This window comes from Atractosteus spatula, chromosome 26, assembly GCF_055471065.1.
Source record: "Atractosteus spatula isolate fAtrSpa1 chromosome 26, fAtrSpa1.hap1, whole genome shotgun sequence".
Classification (NCBI taxonomy): Eukaryota; Metazoa; Chordata; class Actinopteri; order Semionotiformes; family Lepisosteidae; genus Atractosteus; species Atractosteus spatula.
The window spans coordinates 10,494,404-10,517,842 of NC_142731.1; the positions used below are offsets into that span (position 1 = coordinate 10,494,404).

The 23,439-nt window shown below is 52.7% G+C and overlaps 1 protein-coding gene across 1 annotated transcript in view; it reads right to left on the reverse strand.

Annotated features, from left to right (window-relative positions):
* hap1 (huntingtin associated protein 1) overlaps positions 1-23,107 on the reverse strand; it is a 45,428-nt gene extending 22,321 nt beyond the window's left edge. The window contains exons 1-7 of the mRNA XM_088906133.1: positions 23,092-23,107; positions 22,090-22,127; positions 21,571-21,650; positions 20,731-20,808; positions 17,882-17,992; positions 1,673-1,989; positions 1,229-1,423 (exon numbers count right to left, since the gene is read on the reverse strand). Coding sequence (XP_088762259.1) covers positions 1,229-1,423; positions 1,673-1,989; positions 17,882-17,992; positions 20,731-20,808; positions 21,571-21,650; positions 22,090-22,127; positions 23,092-23,107 — 835 coding nt within the window. The remainder of the gene's footprint in view (positions 1-1,228; positions 1,424-1,672; positions 1,990-17,881; positions 17,993-20,730; positions 20,809-21,570; positions 21,651-22,089; positions 22,128-23,091) is intronic.
* Positions 23,108-23,439: the final 332 nt, after the last annotated feature.

Below are 23,439 nucleotides of genomic sequence, written 5' to 3' on the forward strand. Positions count from 1 at the left end.
CTGTACTGTACTGTGCAGTGTCCCAGTGTGCTGTACTGTGTCCCAGTGTGTTGTGCTGTACCATACTGTGCAGTGTCCCAGTGTGTTGTGCTGTACTGTACTGTGTCCCAGTGTGTTGTGCTGTACTGTACTGTGCAGTGTCCCAGTGTGCTGTGCTGTGTCCCAGTGTGCTGTGCTGTACTGTGTCCCAGTGTGTTGTGCTGTACTGTACTGTGCAGTGTCCCAGTGTGCTGTGCTGTGTCCCGGTGTGCTGTGCAGTGTACCAGTGTGTTGTGCAGTGTACCAGTGTGTTGTGCTGTACTGTACTGTGTCCCAGTGTGTTGTGCTGTACTGTACTGTGCAGTGTCCCAGTGTGCTGTGCTGTGTCCCAGTGTGTTGTGCTGTACTGTGTCCCAGTGTGTTGTGCTGTACTGTACTGTGCAGTGTCCCAGTGTGCTGTGCAGTGTCCCAGTGTGTTGTGCTGTACTGTACTGTGTCCCAGTGTGTTATGCTGTACTGTACTGTGCAGTGTCCCAGTGTGCTGTGCTGTGTCCCAGTGTGTTGTGCTGTACTGTACTGTGTCCCAGTGTGTTGTGCTGTACTGTACTGTGCAGTGTCCCAGTGTGCTGTGCTGTATCCCAGTGTGTTGTGCTGTACTGTACTGTGCAGTGTCCCAGTGTGCTGTACTGTGTCCCAGTGTGTTGTGCTGTACCATACTGTGCAGTGTCCCAGTGTGTTGTGCTGTACTGTACTGTGTCCCAGTGTGTTGTGCTGTACTGTACTGTGCAGTGTCCCAGTGTGCTGTGCTGTGTCCCAGTGTGCTGTGCTGTACTGTGTCCCAGTGTGTTGTGCTGTACCGTACTGTGCAGTGTCCCAGTGTGCTGTACTGTGTCCCAGTGTGTTGTGCTGTACTGTACTGTGCAGTGTCCCAGTGTGCTGTCCTAGTGTTTTGTGCTGTACTGTACTGTGCAGTGTCCCAGTGTGCTGTACTGTGTCCCAGTGTGTTGTGCTGTACCGTACTGTGCAGTGTCCCAGTGTGCTGTACTGTGTCCCAGTGTGTTGTGCTGTACCGTACTGTGCAGTGTCCCAGTGTGCTGTACTGTGTCCCAGTGTGTTGTGCTGTACCGTACTGTGCAGTGTCCCAGTGTGCTGTGCTGTGTCCCAGTGTGTTGTGCTGTACTGTACTGTACTGTGTCCCAGTGTGCTGTGCTGTAAGCCAGCAGGCTGGTGCTGCACACGGGGGACTCACAGAAGTATTTGAGGGTCTCCTCGATCTGCTGGGGCGTGAGCTGCAGCGCTGCCTCGGGGGGCAGCAGGGGGGTGTGCAGCCAGTCATCATGGTCGTAGCCGAACAGGCAGTCAGCCCGCAGGGTGTAGAGGGGCAGCCTCTCCTGCAGCAGGCTCACGATCTCCACCTCTGGCAGGTCCCCACCGCTGCACAGGTCTGGGAAACAGAGAGGGGGCTGTCACACTGGCACGAAGCAGCACGTGCTTGTGTCTCAGCAGTGTGGCAGGGTCACACGTGAAAGATGAGAGGTGCTTGTGGCACCTGTTCCACTCTGGCGCGGGGCAGGAGCCAGTCTTTAAGGGAAGGAATGAAAGGCTGGCCTCTGCTGCCACCTAGTGGAGCAGTCCAGCCATGACCTCAGAGTCTGAGCGAGGCCAGTCTGGCTCCTCCCTCGGTTCCACTCACCGGTGATGGTGGACACGTCCTGGCAGCCCCTCGGCTCCCTCTCCTGGGCCGCGCTGGGCGACAGGGGGCTCCCCTCCTCCTCACACCCCTCATGGCCTATCAGGGGATCCTGGGAGTGCAGGGGGGAGGAGCTGGGCTGAGGGCCAGGAGGGCAGGGGGCTTGCGTGGGGGAACTCTCTGTGGAGACGGGGTCGGCCAGTTTTGCGGGGTTCACGGCGAAGAGAGGGGGCCCATGGGCAGGGCTGTAACCCCCCACCTGTTCCGGGAGACAGTAGAGACGCCCCACACAGCTCTCACTACGGCCTTCCTGTGCAGACCTGGGAGACAGGGAGGAGTTTGAGTTCAGTCCAACACTTGAAAAGAGTGCGCTTTTATACAATAATACAAGTAATACAATATTACGTTGTCAGTTTTTCAGTCTCTTGCTTTAACTTTACTGTTCTGTTCAAGTCTGTGTTCAATGACCCTCCAAAACCCTCAGACAGAGGGAGGCTGCAACTTTCCCACAGCTTCCTGGTGCTGCTCAGCATGAGATAGCACTGCTCTGTACTGTCCAGCCCTCGGGGGGGGGGGGGCACTCCACAGCCCAGCACAGGAACAGGCCTGTTGCAGGTCTCCACCAGCAGAGGGCGACAGTGATGCATGCAGAGCTGAGAGTGGGAGTTGCCTGCTGATGGAAAGAACACTGTCTCTGTCTTTCAAAGAGGCTCCTGTTCAAATGTCCTGAACTGTGAGTGATATAATTACGCAGCACAGATTGACACAAACCCAGACTATTACAACTGTTGTTGATGTAAGTGTTCATTCATTAATTACATTAATAGGAATTAAGAGCTTTGCCTACAGTGGCAGCTGGGTCTGAAGAAAACAGTGCTACACTATACTGCAGGTGCCTATGAGGGGGCTGGTGACTCTACTTCCTTTCCGCCCAGTTCTGCTCAGAACCACACAGTCGGTGAAGCCCATGAGTGGGCTGATGGGACTGGATCTGCAGGAGGAGCTGGGGACGCCCTGGAAGCACTTGAGAAATGCTGGAACAGGGGAGGAGGCGCCTCTGGGGTGTGATGGGAATCTGGGTGTGGCTGTGCTGGCATTCTCCCACTGCACCTACTCAGCCAGGCATCCCCCAGCCTTCCGAAGACTGGGATCATCCCAGGCTTCACCAACTGTGTGGTTTTGAGCAGAACTGGATGAGAAGGGAGTACAGCCACTCGCCCCCCTCACAGGCGAGGAGCTCCTGTTGTTTTCACGCCAGTGGAAAGAGTGCACGTGTTGAACTGCCCCCTGGTCTCTGCGCCTCATTGAGCGCCGTTCGCAGCAGGGAGCTGCCAGACCACCCCAGACCCGAGCCAGGAGATCAGGGCCACACCGGTCACAGACAGGACAGCCCACGCGAGTCTGCAGGAGTTCACAGTGGTGTCCCGTTGCACCCTCACGGCCCAGCTCACTCTCGGGGTGGGGGGTGGGGGGGGGCAAGGGAATGCCTGGCAGGATTTCAGAACCCCCCACCATCCACACTCATTCCTCTCTGTTTGCCTGCTCGCTGCAACATGAAGACACGACTCTGAGTCTCCTTGGTGACCTGGGGGTACTTTCTACTCTGGATGGAGGCCAAGTAGGGGGGGGGGGGGTCCTGTATTGTCTCTGTCCGGCAGAGAATCAGCCTGTTTTCTAACGCAGGAGGGGAAAGGAGCCCTGGAAGAAGGAAAGAAGGAGGTGGGGGGGAAGGGAGACATCAAATGGCTCTCAAGGCTGCTCCCAAATCTCCTACTGGGCAGAAACATACAGGAAAACTCCCAGAATGCCTTGCCCCAGTGCAAACTCCAATCCACTTGCTCAACTTCCAAATCAAGCAGGAGAAATAGAAGTGTTCCAGGCACAGCAAGAAAAAATCTCCAGACCCTGAGGCTTTCTAACCAGTGCAATGCAGGAATCAAGAGGTAATAATTTCTCGTACTTTTACAGTGAATGTTAACCTGAAGGATCCCAAAGTGCTCCACGTATAGGAGGGGACCCAGTTCACCCGCCACTGAGGTGAATAAGCAGTGAAATATGAATAACAGTCACTTCTTTACCCAAAGGGTTGTGGGAGTGTGAAACAGCTACACCGCTGTGTTTCCTGGCTTACTTCAAGAAACAGACAGATGGGATCTTTGGAACAATTAGCTCCTAACTACCAAATGGGCTAGAAGGGCTGAATGACCTCCATCGTTTGTAACCTTTCTCATTTGATAAAAAATGTGATTATCTCTGTTTTCCACAGAGACTCTCGCCCTACCTGGATCTGCAGCTTTACGCTGGTGATCGCTCTGATCTGCGAGGGAGGGAGTCGCTCTGGGTTAGACTGCAGGCCCAGGGGCACTGCTCTTCTCTTCATTCCCCATTAACGTAATTAATCTAATCATGTGCTCGGCTGGGCAGACTGTACAGCTTCCTCTATTGCTTCGAACGATGCACAAATCGGCAGAGCGAGAAACTGGAGCGTCAGGTGAATTAGAGCGACAGTCTTGAGGTCTCAATTAAATTAAATCGAAGTCTTGAGATATTATCACTTGATCTTCTGACAGTGAACAGCGCAAAATTGGCACAGACTTATGCCAATTCGCCCCTGGAAACAGACACAGCCCCCAGCAGGGCTCTGCCAGGGGCTCAGCTCTGCAGTTCTCTGGGCCGCTGCAGGTTCTCTGGGTCTTGGATCAGCACCTCTGTTCCAGCTGTCAGCGAGCTCATGGCTGATGCAGGACAAGGAGATCTCACGCCTCACAAACCCCATCGGCCTCTAATCACAGACATGAGCAGGAGATTTTCCCAAACTGCACTGCTGCAGCCTGCCTATGCCTTCATGTTGATGTGGTAAGCCTTTCATGCACTGTGTTGAAAATACAGTAAATCCTCAATGTAAACGTTCACAGAACAGAAAAGGGCAAGAACAGAACATGTTAATCAGTCCTGTCAGTGCTGGTGCGTTAGTCATTGTACTTGTGTGAAGCTGACCTGGGCTCCATCTGGACTACAGTTCCCATAAAGCTTTCAAATCCAGCAAAAGCTCTGGGACAGGGCTAAACTGCAAACTGAGGAAGCCGTACAGAGGTATTCCTGGCTGCATGGGAGAAGCCATAAGTCCCACACTGTCACCCAACTGATGACCGACAGAACCCGACATCCCCCACGCACCAATTGGCTGAATCTGATGTCACCCATGCACCGATTGGCTGAATCTGATGTCACCCATGCACCGACTGGCTGAATCTGACATCACCCACGCACCGATTGGCTGAATCTGATGTCACCCACGCAATGACTGGCTGAATTTGCCCCCCAAGCATAGATTCACCAAACGTGATCGTATTTTTACAGCACCTGAGTGGGGGCCAGATGAGCACTTTGGTCCCGTTTCTCTATGTGTGTGACCCTGGGATTCTCATTTGCGAGTCAGGGGATCACTACATATAAAGTCAGACATGGCCTGGGGTCTTCTCTGTGGGTGTGGAAGAGCAGGCCTGCTAGACCGACAGCATGGCGGTCATCCCCTGGGCTGCTGTCAGCGACTCCTGCAGGAGGAATCTCTCTGCATCAGCACTGCCGTGAATTCAGCCACCCCATCAACCAGCGATCTGTCAGACCCCAGAGGACACAGCCCTCGTCCTCCCAGAGGTGGAGATCAGATTCCCATTGCACAGCACTCTAACCCCCTGCTTTTAGAACAAACAGTAAGTCAGGAGACTGCGCCCTAGATGCTGCAAGCTTTGTACCTTGGTTTAGATAGAGGCATGACATTCAAATATGAAACACAGTCCACTTCTTCTGTATCAGAACAAGCTGCACGAGAGTCTACAACTGGGAAAAATGGCAACAGATCACACCCCTGCACCCACCGCTCCCAGCATGCAGTAGGAGCAGTTACGCTTGCTCCTGCTGTGAACATGATTGGCTGCTCACACTCTGCAAAACAGGCTTGGGGCCTCACGCATACGATTTGTCATGGTATAAGCTCTACATTTTTTTCCAAAGTCCATGAGCTCTGGTATAGTTGAATTTTAATCTAGCCTGTCACCTAGATTGTCCTGAAACGTTGCCTGTTCCCTGAACGTGACCAGTTGTGACCAGGTGGGACCGGTCACAGAGGGGTCGCTCAGTGCCACATGGAGTGTGGGGCTCGCAGTGCAGTTGAGACACACTGGGGTTCAGCGCCCACCTTGTGAAACACACAAATTACTGCTAATTTACCGATTTATTCGTCTGACACTTTTTATCCAAAGCAACATACATTTGCACTGTTACGTATTCCGAGGGGAAAAGGTAGGAAAAGACCCTGTGCGGAGAGTGAGAGAGGAAACTGAAATCCTAGGCGAACGTTATCCAAATCATGAGGCTAGAGAGAGGTCGGGTCTGGGTCAGAAATCCAGGGGGTCACAAGAACAAACGATGAGCCAGGGAAAATCGCTAACTAGATACGCAGCTCAGGCTGAGGAAACCTCAACAGTGAGCGAGGAGGGGTTGCAGAGTGGAAGTTTAAATAGGCAAGTGCGTGAAGTGAATTATTGGGTGCTCATGGTAGTGCGACGGTGTCTGCGTGCCTGCGTGCGGTTTGTGATGTACACCCATTTATACAGCTCTGGAATTATGTGGCTATTATAACACACTAACACACACACCCTCACACACTCCTAATCACACACACATCACTCTCACACACATCCCTCTCTCTCACACACACACTCATCACCCTGTCTCTTTCAAACATACTAACACACACATCACCCCCTCTCTCTCACACACTCAACACCCTGCCTCTCTCAAACATACTCACTGACACACACTCAGTAACACACATATCACCCTCTCTCACACACACACACTCATCACCCCTCTCTCTCAAACATACTCACACACACGCAGTAACACACACATCACCCCCTCTCTCACACACACACACATCACCCCCTCTCTCACACACTCATCACCCTGTCTCTCTCAAACATAGTCACTCACACACACGCAGTAACACACACATCACCCCCTCTTTCACACACACACTCATCACCCCCTCTCTCACACACACACACATCACCCCCTCTCTCACACACACACAGACATCACCCCCTCTCTCTCACACACACATCACCCCCTCTCTCACACACACACATCACCCCCTCTCTCACACACACACATCACCCCCTCTCTCACACACACTCAGTAACACACACATCACCCCCTCTCTCTCACACACACATCACCTCCTCTCTCACACACACATCACCCCCTCTCTCTCACACACACACATCACCCCCTCTCTCACACACACATCACCCCCTCTCTCTCACACACACATCACCCCCTCTCTCACACACACATCACCCCCTCTCTCTCACACACACACATCACCCCTCTCTCACACACACACACGCAGCCCTGCCCCAGTCAGCCTCGGAGCCCCAGCTGAGGGGTCAAGGCCAGTGATTCAGGGGCTCCGGAGGGAGTCGGCGAGCACAAGGCTCCCCTGCGGATCCCCAAGAACAAAGGCGGGCGGCTGGACGCAGCAGCCGTGGGGGAGGGGGGGGGCAGGCCTGCAAGAATGGACCTGAACGGCAATGGCGATCGAGTGACCGGAGGAGGGGGCAGCGCCCAGCGGGCACAGTGGGCACAGCAGGCAATGACTGCAGATGAAGCTGAAGCAGACACCGGGCAGGAAGAGCCCCTCTTGATCGCTTGTCCTCCCTGCTCTGACAATTAGCACGTTTGTCACGCCTTCTCCAGCTCCCCCCTCACGGGGGGCCTTACATATTAATCGACTGCATGTTCTCCACTGCTTTTAAAAGCAATCATCTCAGACAGCTTTAAAGGGGTGAAAGAGAGGAATGGAGAGTTAAACTGCTCTCGCTAAGTTAAAGCTCGCAGACTGACCGGGAATTTTAAACAGATTCAAATGTTTTTACTGTTCAGCTCAGAACTGAAACCTCGGGTGCAACAGAGAGAGGAGTTTCTGGGTGTCAGAGTGGAAAGAAGGTATTTTAATATAATGAGCCTTTTACTACAGCCTGCGCAGATAAAGCAAAGGACACGTTTCACTGCTCACACATCACCAAATCCAAAGTGCAATACGCAGATATCCACAGAGCAAAGGTGCACACATTTTCACAGGAGGAGGAGTCGCACTGATACGCACATTCACAGCCAGTTCCACCCTGCTAGGCACCGAAACGACACTCGGGTACACCCTCACCTGCCACCTCCTCTGTGACCAAGGCAAGCCGCAGACACAGCCTGGACCCTCCCCACAACCCTCGCTGCTGCCCAAACAAACAGCGCCTCTGCCTTGCAGCCTTGAAAACTCACACAAAGTTTCCAGCTCCAACACTCAAACAGCCGAACAAAGAGATGAGCACACAACCCAACCCCAAGATCACACTGCTGAGATTCTGCAGCTCCCCTGCCTACATTTAAGAAACTGCCTCAGGAACCCCAGTGCTGATGAACAGAGTCAAGCACACTGATCAGAGACAGATGCCCTGAGAGACAGAGTCAAGCACACTGATCAGAGACAGGAGCACTGAGAGACAGAGTCAAGCACACTGATCAGAGACAGGAGCCTCAGCACAGAGAGACAGAGTCAAGCACACTGATCAGAGACAGGAGCACTGAGAGACAGAGTCAAGCACACTGATCAGAGACAGGAGCACTGAGGGACAGAGTCAAACACACTGATCAGAGACAGGAGCACTCAGAGACAGAGTCAAGCACACTGATCAGAGACAGGAGCCTCAGCACAGAGAGACAGAATCAAGCACACTGATCAGAGACAGGAGCACTGAGGGACAGAGTCAAGCACACTGATCAGAAACAGGAGCACTGAGGGACAGAGTCAAGCACAATGATCAGAGACAGGATCACTGAGGGACAGAGTCAAACACACTGATCAGAGACAGGAGCACTGAGAGACAGAGTCAGGCACACTGATCAGAGACAGGAGCACCAGCACGGAGGGACAGAGCCAAGCACACTAATCAGAGACAGGAGCACTGAGGGACAGAGTCAAGCACAGTGATCAGAGACAGGATCACTGAGGGACAGGGTTTGCACAGGACTGACCGTGAGATCCGGTAGTGCATGACGTCAGGGCTGTGTTTTCCACAGAGAGCTGCACTGCTCCAGCTTCCCCTGGCTGCTTCCCTCTGCACTCTGTCAGCTCCAGCCTGCTGCTCCACGCTCCGCCAGCCTTATCGCCCCTCTCGGCGGCCATGTGACCAGGAGAATGTCTGCCCACCCCCACTCAGGCCTCTGTCCCACCCACTCGCCCCTCCCCAGCCTGGCTGACTCAGCACGTCTCTGCTCAGCGCAGACAGCTTGCAGGGTCCAAGTGCACAGACGTCCCCAGAATCACTTTCAAAGCTTTTGTTCCCCTGCGGAATTGTGACACCCCTTCCCCACCACCTTACACACAAACAGAAGGGGACAAGTTGTAGGAGGCACTGGAAGAGGCCGTGACTGACCAGCAGGGTCAGTACCCCAGCCTCCGGCACCCCAGGGGTCTCCAGAGCTGTGCTGACCAGCAGGGTCAGTACCCCAGCCTCCTGCACCCCAGGGGTCTCCAGAGCTGTGCTGACCAGCAGGGTCAGTACCCCCAGCCTCCTGCACCCCAGGGGTCTCCAGAGCTGCGACTGATGAGCAGGGTCAGTACCCCCAGCCTCCTGCACCCCTGGGGTCTCCAGAGCTGTGCTGACCAGCAGAGTCAGTACCCCAGCCTCCTGCACCCCAGGGGTCTCCAGTGATGGAAGACAACTTGAAAAAGGGGTTCCCTGATACCAAGGGACTGAGAGGCTCTGGTACAGTTCTTCACTCAGCTGGGGATGGAAACTCTGTCAGTCTAATTACTATTCCCGCTCTTAGCAGGTGCCCACTCCAGCATGTACAGCCTCCTCCCTCTGCTGTGCGCAGGTCAGGGGTCAGCAGGGGTCAGTGTGGGGTCAGGGTCAGGCCTGGTGGCATTGTCCAGTGCCCAGAACTGTCCAGTTCTGTTAACCATGGGCAAGCAGGACAGGCAGCTCTCAGCTCTTAACACAGTTCTGAGGCAAACAGCTGATGCAGAGGGAGGTTAGGCTGTAGTGCCACTATTCATGACAGGGAAGATAAGATAAGATCACTTTATTGGCCATATACAATTTCTTGGATTAGGAATTTGTCTTCTCACATACCCCAACTTGCCATGAGACACACAGACAGGGAGAGAAGCTGGGGGTCAGAGCACAGGGTCAGCCATTTGTACGGCACCCCTGAAGCAGTTGGGGTTAAGGGCCTTGCTCAGGGGCCCAACGGAGTAGGATTCCTGTGCCGGCCGCGGGATTTGAACCGGCAACCTTCCAGCCACAGCCGGCCACAGGCGCAGATCCTGAGCCACAGAGCCAGCGCTCCGGCCAAGTCCAGTGGCTACAGGTTTCCTCCAGTCTCCTGGTGACCTGGAGCTGGCAGTGTGCTCTGTTTTCCCCTGAACTAACCACATGAGACACCAGCAGAGATTTTCTGTCTCAACTGGATCAAACACTCTCAAAATGTCACAGTATTTTCACATGTGTGCAATGCAATGTGTGTAGACTGAAATCCGGTCCCATTTTAATTTGAAAGAGGAAACCTTCATCTTCTATAAGCCACCAGTCCAGATTAAAAGGTGCAAATGTAACAGGAGTCAACACCTTTTCCACAATTTACCACGGTAAACCGGCCCACTGTTCCTGCGGATTCTGCTGTTTGCCTAGGTCAGGGATTTCCTGAGGTTTATCTCTCGCTTTGTCACGGTATCGGTGCAAGCTTTTAAAAGCTGCTTATTAGAGCTCTGTGAGATTTGCTTAAAGTTTAAGGGAAAGCAGAGCAAATGTTAAGAAGCAGGTGGAAAGCTTGGAAAGTCATCTTCCCGGTGCTAAAATAACCAGGACTTGACCCTGACCTTGACAAAGACAAAGTGGAAATCACTCAGGAGCAGCTGTGGCAGCCGGTCCAGCCGGCAGCAGAGCGGAGGCATTGAATACGTGTGGAGAGGCACACAGCGCTCGGCAGATCGCAGCGCGCGCCGGGGAGGGGGAGCAGGGGGGAGGGGGATACCTGCTCTCTGATAGGGCCCTCAGCCCTACCTTGTACTCTGTCCCCCATCTCCCTGGCAACTGCAGAACTCCGGACAAGGTTCCCAGGCAACCAGATCCAGCCCCTCTTGCATGCCTGTGTGCCTTTATGAATATAAAAAGCAGGACTTAGATCTAGTCCAGCACGATCCGGCAATAACTCCAGAACAAAAGGACAATGAGGCCTCCCAGCAAAGGAACCCCGACAATACAGCACCCTGCTCTGAACTCCCTGAGAAAAACTCTCAGCTCCCTTTGTGTGACATCTCTGACCCCCAGTAACCTAAGCTGCAGACCAATCCGGTTCTAATACAATAGGAGCCAATACCTCTCAGGGTTCAATTTGTCAGACCATCTACAATGGGACCCAACGGGTTAGTCACGCACAGCGTCTTGAGCCCCAGCTGCTCTGCTCATTTCTCGGGCTCCTGCTCACTCCTGATTTCGTGAAACGAGCGCTTGCGAGGGCAGATTTATTCCATCGGCTGTCAGTCTCATTCGCTGCGGCAGCTCTCGCTCGGAGGCCCAGGGGAGCCCCCGGCCTGCGCTGTCACTGACAGCGATGCTGCAGGGCCCCTTCCCTGCAGAGGCCTCAGAGCTGGGAAGAGGACGTGTCTGGGGTGCCACAGAAGTCAGGTTGGAGATACTGTACAAAACCAAGCTAACAGACTTGCCTGTCTGCATACATCATCACCAGCAACCATATCACTCTGCAGCTCACAGCTCACAGCTGGCAGCCCACTGAAGCTCAGCAGGTGTGAGCCTGGTCAGTACCTGGAAGGGAGACTCCTGGGAAAAACTAAGGCTGCTGCTGGAAGAGGTGTTAGTGGGGCCAGTAGGGGGCGCTCACCCTGCGGTCCATGTGAGTCCTAATGCCCCTGTATAGTGATGGGGACACTATACTGTAAACAGGCGCCGTCCTTCGGATGAGAGGTAAAACCGAGGTCCTGACTCTCTGTGGTCATTTAAAAATCCCAGGGCGTTTAGGGGTGTAACCCTGGCGTCCTGGCCAAATTTCCCCCTGGCCTTTACCAATCATGGCCTCCTTCCTAATAACCCCCATCTATGAATTGGCTTCGTTATTCTGCTCTCCTCCCCACTGAGAGCTGGTGTGTGGGGAGCGTTCTGGCGCACTATGGCTGCCGTCACATCATCCAGGTGGGGCTGCACACTGGAGGTGGTGGTGGAGGGGATCCCCATTACCTATAAAGCGCTTTGAGTGGAGTGTCCAGAAAAGCGCTATATAAGCGTAACCAATCTGAAGTGAACAGATATGGCAGCCGGGCTGTGAGCAGGTCTGGATAGCAGCAGCTACAGCACATAAAGCATTAAAAGGAAGAAATAAAATCGACCACATGAGGCTCCACAGAAGGGAATATTCACTGAACAAATACGACCAGTTGACTCATCACACACAGTTACTGTAAGCCTCTTAGCCACCCTGCCTGGGTGCCCAGCCCACAGCACCACATGTCTTTAGATCAACATGCAGCTGCAGTGTAGCTCAGGCTACAGCTAAGTAATAAATACAGTTAACACAGCGCTGTATACACAGTTTAATTATATTGCACAGTATGTCTTTTTTAAAACTAGCATCATTATTGATTTTCATGTCCTTGATATTTAACAGGAAATTCTTTATGTCACTACAGCTCCCTGAAATACAGAAGCAAATTAGAAATAATTGGACTAACAAGAAACTTCCAGCTGCCCAGAAAGTCAATTCCACTGAACTGATCTTACAAACAGTGAAGACATTATCTCTTCTGTCACCGACTTTCTGACTCTCCACTGCTCACTGCTTGTGACAGTGACGTCACTTCTGTGCTTGAAGTATTCAAAAACTAAGCTCAGCTGCAGCAGATCCATGCCAAAGACCCCTTCAAGAAGAGATCGCTGCTGTCCCAGAGCACCCTGCCTGGCCAGGGGTCACCTGCTGGGCTGATTCCCTGGGGTTCTTCAGGGGGATCCCCTGAGGGCTGATAAGGAAGCACGATACACGATGGGGCCAGCGGCCTCACCTGGTCTGTGGTCTTCCTTATGACACATCGCTCCAATTATAATAATAATAAAAAAAGAAGAAGAACTCTATTTTTAACCTGGAACTCCCTTGTGATTAAAATATCCTTCTCATCCGAGACGTGTGAATGTAGGGAATTTGACAGATTTTAAAAGTATCTTAAAATGACTATTTAAAACAATGCCAGGACTAGGCTTCAGGCTCATTAAAGGCACACTGAGGGTCTTTCCAAACACAGGGTGGTGGACTGACAGCGACCTTGCCTGCCTGCATATTCCTGTAATTGTAACCTTATCTTATCTGCATCCGCTACAATGGCAGTGCCAGGAAAAGGAAACAGGAGAGAAGCACACAGGGAGACGTGCACACGCCAGCCAGCCACACCACGACACGCCCTAAACTGAGCGCCTCCGGCCATGCCCAGAAAGGACACGCCAGGAGCCCACCAGCACCCCCTTCTGGAGCATCACAGCGCTTCCCCTACCCAGACACGCACCTCCCTCGCCACTGGTCTTCAAACAGGAGTTTTTCTTAGTCACCACCAACCACAGAGGGAGACGCCATCTCTGGGGGTGAGGGAGTCACACTGGGGTGCCCAGCTCCCCCTCAACTGGACGGCCAATGTTTTGCAACAGTGAGTTTAAGGGTGACTTCGGTTGTGTGGCTCAGGTGTCTGACCACATACTTTCCAAAGCACTGATGCACAAGGTAGTGGGAGCTTTGTCTGGCGGGACGTCCCTGTGAAAGACACCCAGATGGTACAGTCCAGGATGCGGCATGCCTGTAAGATCAGAACTGGATCAAAGACTGAAGTGAGTCCATGTCCAGTCCACTCCACTCCAGACTTTCTCTCCAACCATCTTCATAATTATTTAATTGATAAATAGCAGAGACAAGAAATCGATGAACACTGCATTAGTGTACATGAAGACAGAATAAGAAGAGCCCCATATTGACATCTTTTCAAGATGCTTTGTTAGCTTCAGTTAAATTCTATTAAAAAAGACAGGCTCCCAAGAACAGGTTCTGGAGATCTATGCCTAAACACTATGCCTAAACACTACAATAAAGCCAGTTCCTGGATCAACAGTGTTTGTGATTCCGCACACCATGTCTAACCAGGAAGTCACTGCCCAGTTACCGTAGTTACTTATTGTATAATAAACACAACAGGACAAGGAAGACCATCTCACACAGCGCCAAGGCCTCTGGGGGGTGATTTATCACAGTGCAGTTACAGTAAATATCACAGTTCATGTACTGTACAGTCAGGCACAGACAGGTGCAGCCGTGGAAAACCCCTTGTCTAACTAACAAAGAGCATGAGTAATTTCAGGGTAGAATTTCGGAATTACAGTGGTGATTAAATAAGGGTCTCCGTTTCAAGACCTAAAGACCCATAGACGTGTGAGAAGCCAAGCCCGAGCACAGAGCTGTGCGCAGTGCTGGGCAGTGAGGCCTGGCCCAGCTGAGAATCAAACTCAGAGATGGTACATCAACTATCAGCTGTCACGCCCTCTGCAGCCAGAGGGCGCTCCTTCTCTGACCTGTCCCTGGTTTCCGGTCTGCTGTCCTTCCGGTCCCTCTCTTTCCCTTGGGCTATATATTTCCGGGTCTTGCACTCTGTCCTCTCTCAGCATTGACGTTCGGATGTCCTGAGACCCGCCTAGCACCAGGGCGCCCCACGTCCGCTCCCTGAGGGCATAGGTTTCTATACGGCATTCCTGAACTCTTTGCACTATGAGCCCGGGCCTTTTTCCCGTCTCGCCGCTACGCATATGGGTCTTTTTCCGCTCTCCTGCTCCCCACGGTTAGTCCCTTTGGACGTCCGTGACAGAATGCTGAGCCACTTACTGACCCCGCGAGCGGCGCTTTTTGTCTTGCCGCAGTTTTTTCTTGTTCTCTGGGCTGTTTTTTTTTTCAGTTCCTCTATTCTAATCGCTGGATATCACTCCGATCTTCCGTGCCTGTGAGCGGGTCCTGCACCTGGCTTTCCTCGGGTAGATCACTCCGATATCAGTGATTGAATGTTGAGCTGGCTTTCCTATTCTTATTACTGGATATCACTCCGAGCTTCTGTGTCTGGAGCGGGTTTTCGTGCCTGGCTCTTCCTGGTCTTGCTCTCTCCGATATCAGTGATAGAATGGTAAGCTTTCTGCCGTTCCTCCATTCTTTTCGCTGGATATCACTCCGGGCATCCGTGTCTGTGAGCGGACTTCGGTCTGGCTTTCCTCAGGTTGTCCACTCCGATATCAGCGTTAGAATGTGAACGTGCCATTGCCCAGTCTGCGGTATTTTTCCCCGGGGTTTTTGCTGTTTTTTCTTGTTTTTTGTCTTTTGTTTTGATTTTTTTTTCTTCCTGGTTTCCCCTCATGTTTGGTCCCTCCTGCTCTGTGTCTGGTTCCTCCTGTTTTTGGTTCCTATCTGTTTTGTGTGGTTTAGTCTCCCTGGTCTTTCCCAGGTTTTTGTCTGTTGTGTTTGTGCTTGTGTACTTTTTTGTTTTTTGTCTCCGGAGCTCTACTCTACCCCCCCTTCCTCCACCCAATAAAGGTTTATACCCCGGAGGAGGGGGTAGCTCTCAGCCGTGGACTCCCGGAGGTTTCCTTTCAGTTAAATGAGGTTTTTCCTCCCCCCAGTGCTGGGCAGCTCATGTATTTGTATGGGCGTCGGGAGCCGCCCATGAAGGGGGGGGTACTGTCACGCCATCTGCAGCCAGAGGGCGCTCCTTCTCTGACCTGTCCCTGGTTTCCGGTCTGCTGTCCTTCCGGTCCCTCTCTTTCCCTTGGGCTATATATTTCCGGGTCTTGCACTCTGTCCTCGCTCAGCATTGACGTTCAGATGTCCTGAGACCCGCCTAGCACCAGGGCGCCCCACGTCCGCTCCCTGAGGGCATAGGTTTCTATACGGCATTCCTGAACTCTTTGCACTATGAGCCCGGGCCTTTTTCCCGTCTCGCCGCTACGCATATGGGTCTTTTTCCGCTCTCCTGCTCCCCACGGTTAGTCCCTTTGGACGTCCGTGACATCAGCACAGTGCTAGTGTTGCATGTTTTGTTAGTCATCAAATAAGCAGCTATTTTTTAAAAGCTCGTCTAACCTTCTGGGATGTTTCTGAGAGGTTCTCTCAAAAGCCCGGACTCCTCCAGTCCCAGGGGACCTGAGTGTTCAGGCGCGGGGCTGTGGGTGTAACTTGCGGTTACAGCAGTATTCCCAACATGTATGGTCACTTGCTTTGTTATGCACCTCGGGGCAACCTTTTTATAAACCTTGAAAGGCGCTTTATAAAAATACATTAAATTGAATTGATTTTGGAGAGCGAGCGAGCTGGGAGCCTGTGAGCCCTGCTGGCTGGGGTTCGAGCAGTCAGTGGTGAGTGTCTGCCCAGAGGGTGCAGGTTGAGGGAGCTCTCCTCCCCGCTGGGACACCTGATCTCTCTCCTAACCCCGTGAGCAAAGAGGAAGGGGGCCAGAACACAGACACTGCCTCCATTCTGCTTCGGATTCGGCCCTCTCTGCCCTCTCTGCCTAAAAAGCCGATTGTGTCATTTTTATCATTTTACTCACTCAATGCAATCGGAGATGCTACATTTCCAATGGTGCATTGAGCACATATTGACCTGCTTGCTCCGGTTGTGTGAAATTCCTCAGAGACATCGGGTTTGAAGGAGGAAGACAGAAATGCAAATTCAGAATCTGTTTCCCATTGACCTCCAGGTCCGAGGTCAAGGGTCAGTGAGGATCAGAGGTGCTCACTGCACCTACAGGCCTGATCTTTACCAAGTGCCCCAGGTTCTTCTTCCAAACTGCACTGAGACTTGGCCCCTGAGGCTGCCAGTGTGTTTTCCCTTAAGCGTCCAGCAGCGAGCTGTTCCTGCCACTGCTGCTGTGCTCTATTTAAAGTGGGCCGAGCTCATTCCCCCTCCTGCTATTTTTACACCTGTCTGTCTGCTGCTTTCGCTCCTTCTAGAGCCTCGTGCAGGCAGCAAGGATGAAGACACATCCCTGTTGATCAGCACGTCTCGCCAGGACCCAGCCCAGAGGCACACTCCGGCAGAGACCCCGGGGAGAGAACCAGTGCAGCCTCAGTCACCAGCTGAGTGCCAGTTATCGCTTATCCATCATACGCCACCTTACTTAATCAGACCACGTAATCAGAGCAAACTGACACTGTTTAAAGGCAGCGTGGCGAGGAGGTGCGACAATTTTCTGAACATTCATACAGAAACGCAACATTAAACTGCACACAGACACGGCAAAAAAAGACCAGGCTGGAAAACTAGGCCAAGCTGAAAAGCCGGATGAAGTCATAACAGCCCAGTTTATCCCAAAGCTTTGTTTCCTATTCGCGCACCCTCCTGCACACACCTGCGGAGGCCCCGCAGAAGAAAAGCCATTGTTCTGTTTACTGCAGGTCCGTTTCTGCAAGTTCACTGTGACACAAGAGAGCTTTTCAGGGCGCAGCACTGCAGGCAGACTCGGTGACTGTGACAGCTACTGACCTGATTAGCTTTACAGCTCACAGCTGACAGGTGGCTCCTGAGAAACTGAAGAAGTGGGCACCTGGGTCGTTGCACAGTGCTGCGCTTTTACGGGCTGAGCAGCCTGGTAATTACGAGAGGCCCAGACACCTTCTCCCAGGAGGCTTCTGTTTGAGGAATCAGTGACCTGCGGGAAGGTCACCCTGCAGTGAGGGAGCTAGCAGCAGTGGCCTGGTCCAGGTGAGCAGAACACAGCATGCCCTCTCCATGTGTCCGAACCCATGCCCAGTCCGCACTGCAGCACAGCCCAGCTCGCAGAACCCCAGCGCAACTGACCTTGTTTTTTCCCTTAATCAAAAAAGCAAAAAGGAATTCGCTCTCTACACAAACAAAACTTTCATAAGTTTTTAAGGCTCTTGTCTAATAATTCTACATCTTGCCCAAAGCACTTCCTAATCCCTGCTTCACCCACGTCAATCCCATTTAGAAATCTCAGCTCTAAAACAAAGATCCCTGTGTGCTGGAAAACCATGATGAAGATCATGACAAAGGGCAGTCCAGGCAGACAGAGGCAGGCTAATCTTCAGCAGAGCGGTCACTCACAGAGAGGCGGCTCGGCACGGCGCTCCCCAGCCGGGGCTCCTGTCCGGCAGCCGCTGGTCAGAAGCAGGCTCCTCTCCGGCTTGACCTTCGGCGTCGATCCCTCCTGCCGTCCTGCCTCACCGCGCGCGAGGGAGGAAGTGAGAGCGAGGGAGGCGAGGGAGAGAGAGAGAGAGAGAGGGCCCGAGTCAGTCTGAGTCAGCAGTTCAAACAGCATGTCGTAACGCAAATGCAGTCAAAGAGCCTGGCGCAGGTTCAGAAACACGGCTGTGGCTCTCCCCCCCGCCCACTCACACCCTGGCTGCCGTCTGCGCCGGTACTTCCAGCAGTCGCCGATGCTGGCTGATCTGAGTGCACAAGCCCCTTTGGGTTGGACAGACTGCCACTCACCGACCCGTGTTCCTGACCTGCGCCTCCGAGCAGCACTGCCCCAGAGGAGCAAGTCAAACTCCCTCTGCACAGCTGCCCGGTCCCGTGCTCGGTTTTACCACAAGACAGCAAGCATCACACAGGCAGCAGGCAAAACCCGCAATGGCTCAGACTGCTAAGCAATGGGAGTCCTATTCCCTCTGCTGAAACGTGACAGAGAAGGAAGAGAGAAAAGGTCCACACGGCTGTGAAATGGTATCCATTTTTCCTTAGCTGCGTGATTATGAAATACACTTTTAACGCCGGTCAGGTGCCAGAGGAATCGTTTCCTGATGAAGGTCAGCCCTGCCTGGCCGTGCTTGAGCCTCAGGGCCTGAGTGATTAAAAATGCCAATCCAAGCAGGACCGTATGCATGAGCACTTTCTGACCTGAGGGCAAAGCGAAAAGTCAAAACGTTGGGAGGTTTTGTGCTTCCATATTTTACAAAGAAAACTGCAGCTCTGTCTATGGCCTCTCTAGAGAGGCATGGGGGGCAGTGTTCATCTCTGGTGTGTTAGAAACACGCTCTGCGGCTCAGGATCTGCGCCTGTGGCTGGAGGGTTGCCGGTTCGTATCCTGCGGCCAGCAGAGGAATCCTACTCCGTTGGGCCCCTGAGCAAGACCCTTAACCCCAGCTGCTCCAGGGGCGCCATATCGATGGCTGACCCTGCGCTCTGACCCCCAGCTTCTCTCCCTGTCTGTGTGTCTCATGGAGAGCAAGATGGGGTACGCGAAAAGACGAATTCCTAATCCAAGAAATTGTATCTGGCCAATGACGTGATCTTATCTTACAGAATGTGTGGCTGGATTGTATTAGCAGGATTCCCCAGACAGCTGTGCCCAGCCCGCTCCGACGTCACTGAAGAAGTGGGCTGGAGGGGAAGAGCAGCTCCGTCAGGCCGCTGCAGGGCTCCCAGTGGCACTTTGAACCCGGGCAGGAACAGCACGTGATGAAACAGCGCCTTTCAGGACAGCTCGAGGAGCAGGACTTGTCCTGAAGCGTGTGGAGAAAGGCTCCCTCTGCTGGCGTGTGACTGAATAACAGCTGCGAGCAGGAGGCCGCAAAGCAGGGGCCCCGATAGACCCACTAGACAGGGCAGCAGAGGAACCAGGACAGAGCACAGGGAGGCGCGGTAAGGTATGATACAGCAGACCAGCTAGGGGAGCTGAATGGCCTTCTCGTGTTGCAATCTTTCTTCATTTTTTACAAATACCACAGGGTGTTGAGACCGGTGTGGTCCACTGCGATTCTATCCACTGCAGAAGTCTGACCGCGGCGATCCTGGTATCTGATTATATTCTGACCGACATCCTTCTCAGCTTCCGCGTGTCTCCACTGGGCCCCTCCACGCCGTGCACAGCGTCCACCGGGCGAGTGGGCGGGCGTCAGACCTCGCAGAGTGCTGACCGGCCGGGGCGCGGTCTCGGGCGGCACCGCTGGCCCACAGCCCGCAGACGGACACGCTGGAGGGACAGGAGGGACAGGCGTGGGACAGGCGCAGGGCTGCCGGCCAGCGGGGTCGGAGACACTGCATCGGTCCTCACTGCGCTGACAGCGCCGCTGGAGCAGTTCAGGAATCCGGCCATGGAGGCAGAGAACTTGTGGGGCCACATTTTGGGACTTTTATAGCAGTTTACTTAATTTGTCATCTCTCTGTTCGCCAAATGGGAGTTTCAGGCTTTCCACAGATTCCGAAAACGCTGTGCTCTCATCGCTTATCCCAGCGTACGAGTCCTCCAGTGTCTGACACCCTCGGGCTACCCTTCGCTCTGGGCTTCACTGCGGCGTCACTGATGCAGCTGTAAGCGCACGATATTAACACACAGTCCCGTGCAAATGTCATTTTAGATACAGAATGTCAGATTGTGAGCTTTTCGTGCATACATTCCACGTATAAGCGGCTTTTGTCCGGGATTTCAAATAATTCCTATTCCCCCGTGAGAGCAGCAGGGATCTCTAACCTGAAGACGCGCCGTGCTGTGACCTCTCTGGCACCCGCTGTGCCCACAGACTCGCAGGCTGCGCTCAGTGCTTCACGCCGATAGCAGGCAGGGGAAGTGCTGCTAACTGGAGTTGAACAAGCTCAGACACTCCGCGATCGGCTAAACGAGCGGAAACGACAGAAAACGAAAAATATAGGGAAACACGTTCGGATCGAGAAATGACAAGTCTGCAGGCAGCACACACGAGGCACCGATCACACAACAGAAACAGACCCTCGCCACACACATAACAGTGTCGCTGCCACCGGCTCGACAATCAGGCGGAATTAAAACCCGCCCTGATAACATTTTGTGAACTTGATACAGTGTCTCTGACGTACCCGCAGAGCCAGAGAGTGTGGCTGAAACAATAGCCCGTGTTTTTACCGGTTCTTAACAAAACATGCAGATATCAAATCAACAGAACGCGGTTTGCCGGTTCTTGACAGTGGAAACTCACGCTTTGAGTCGCGTTGTTAAGATCCCGATCGATCGCTGTGTCTCAGCTTGAACTCGGAGGTGCGCCGTCGGACTCCGGCTGTCAATGAATTACAGCGGCGATGTTTTACTTGGCAAAGCAGCGGGACGCCGCGGGGGCACTCTGGGATATGTAGTTCGTTTCGGGAGTGGCCTTCTTTCCCGAGCGTTCCCTCCGGGGGGGGGAGAAGAACTACAATCGCATAACTATAGTCGAAGAGTTTCGGCTTTCGTCCAAGGTAAGTTTTAGTATTTACAGTAGTTTGCCCTCGATGGTGGGAGCGAGTATCCTCAAAACGTGACTCCAGGATTCAAATACAAAGGCGCAGGCAAGAGCCGGTTTTGTTCACCGTTTACAGAGTCAACAACCTTATCTGTTGCTAAGATATACTGTATATGTAAATATTACAGAGCGCTGAGCAGTCTGTAGGGCATCATTCGAAATACTGGGACTTACGATGTCTAAAGTCATAAAGATGAGAGTAATGTGACCTTTTTCTCCTGTTTTCCACATTGAGAAAATGTATACCATGCAGTGTAAGTGTATTTAAGATTATGATTAACTGAGGTGTTTGAAGTACAAAATGCAAAACTTTCTGAGGCCTTCAAAGCTTAGACAACCCCATTCAAGTCACCTAAGAAGCTTTTATTGCAAGAAAAAAAACAGCAATAATCCCTGCAGTCCACTCCTGAGAGCCAACCGAGCGACATTCTGATATTTCTGAAATCTGAGGATACATATCAGATCGTATTCAATGTTAATGTATTTGTACTTAATGTGAATGACATAATTCCTGGAAGACATCAACTCTGTGTCACTCACCAAGCTGCCTGAATGTCTGTTAAAGTAAAGGAAGGAGTGGCTTTGGAAAAACAGCAGGAATTGGTCTGCTCCTGATGAAGCTGTCAAGAGAAAGGGTGATCAGCTTCAAAGAACTGGACTTAAAACGAACCAAACTGTCAGAAGACGCAAGCTCCTAAAAGGGTTAGAAAACATTGGTGATTGTCTGTTGTCTGACCCATTCCTACACTGGTGTGTTATTCAGCTCAATAAAGGCTGAATCTACACAAGACTGTCCCCTGCTCTTCTCTTGAGGAATTTCCCACAACACTTCCGAGATGTCAGGGGTTATTTGGTATTTTATTTGACCTGCAGCCTGGTGGGGCACAGAGAGTAACTGGAGCTGGAGCTGTCTGGGAGCCTGCGGTCCTGTGGAGTCTTAGACAGGCCGGACTCCGAAGGGCTGGGCAGGGGCTTCAGCAGCCTGCCTCAGCCTCTCTGGGCCTGGCCTGTCTGTGCTCACGACCAGACCTGCGCTAAACCGCTCTGCCTCCCCCTCACCTTGTCAGGAGAGGTCTGGGAGCTGCAGGCTTCTCCTTCTTCAACCCAGCGTGAGTCACGGGCTCGTCGCAGAGAAACAAACCAGCAGGCTCCTCTCCAAACCAGCCCTGTGCTCACACCCCCCCGCTGGGCTCCTGCTCCACAGGAAAGCAAGGCTTCTGCTATAAGGGCACTCTTGTGATTCTGCGGGGCTTTGACACTCTACTTTAATCCCGTTGTTTCTGTCTTTGCTTTGTGATCTGTTGGCTGTCGTTGTGCGTGTGTATTGTATTGCAGTCCTCTTTGAGAGCAGCAGTACAGTACTGTGAGTCACCCTGGGTGAGCACGATTGTTGCAGTAAGACTGTGAAGGAGGGCCAGAGTTTTGCTCGACAGCTGCAGTGACTGTTTGCCTGGATTCCCTTAGAAAGCTAGGGTGGGGTGCTGAACTCACAGGGTTCTTTCTGTTTTAATACACAAATCGTTTATTTAACCAGCTCTGCCTTCCTTCTTCCACAGTGTCCCCTCACTTTCCCTGTCTCCCCTGTGTCCCACAGTCGCTGTCTCACTGACCCCCTGTGTCCCAAAGTATCCCCCGCAGTCCCTGTCTCCCTGACCCCCTGTGTCCCAAAGTGTCCCCCACAGTCACTGTCTCCCTGACCCCCTGTGTCCCACACTGTCCTCCACTGTCCCTGTCCCACAGTGTACCCCACTGTCACTGCCCCCCCCTGTGTCCCAGCACCCCTCCTCCCACAGTGTTCCTCCTATGTCCCAGGGGCACTGGCACAGTGGTCAGCTGCGTCCCTGTCCTCCCTGTGTCCCACAGTTTCCCCACTGTCCCTGTCCCACAGTGTACCCCACTGTCCTTGTCCCCCCTGTGTCCCACATCATTTTCATCTTTGTAAGCAGAAGGCAGTGGAATTGTTCTAAGTCTGTGATCCAGACCTCTGTGATGACTGACAATAGCTGCATGACAGTGGAAAAACCCCCAGGTGGCAGACTGATGCTGTAGTTGGGGTCCTACTAGCCCACACCCCCATCTTTGCCCTGATACTGGAGAGCTGCATCTCAGGTGGATTACTAAATCAGGCTGGTCTGGCTCGGTCATGTCATCCAGTTTAATTAGCCTGTGCACTTTAAGAAGTTGTTGTGAAGCATGTTTTCAAAGCTATTTTTTAAATTTATGCTGGCTTGTAAACTGAAAAACTTTTGAGATGACATTTCTCTAGCAGAGTGAAATTCAATTATACTTTCCAGTGGAATAATAGTTATTCTCTTACATGCAGTATCTACAGTAAAACATACGCCGAGTCTGGGCAGACTTCACAGCAGTGGTAATAAATGTCTTATCTCTGTAGTGATTCTGCCCTTC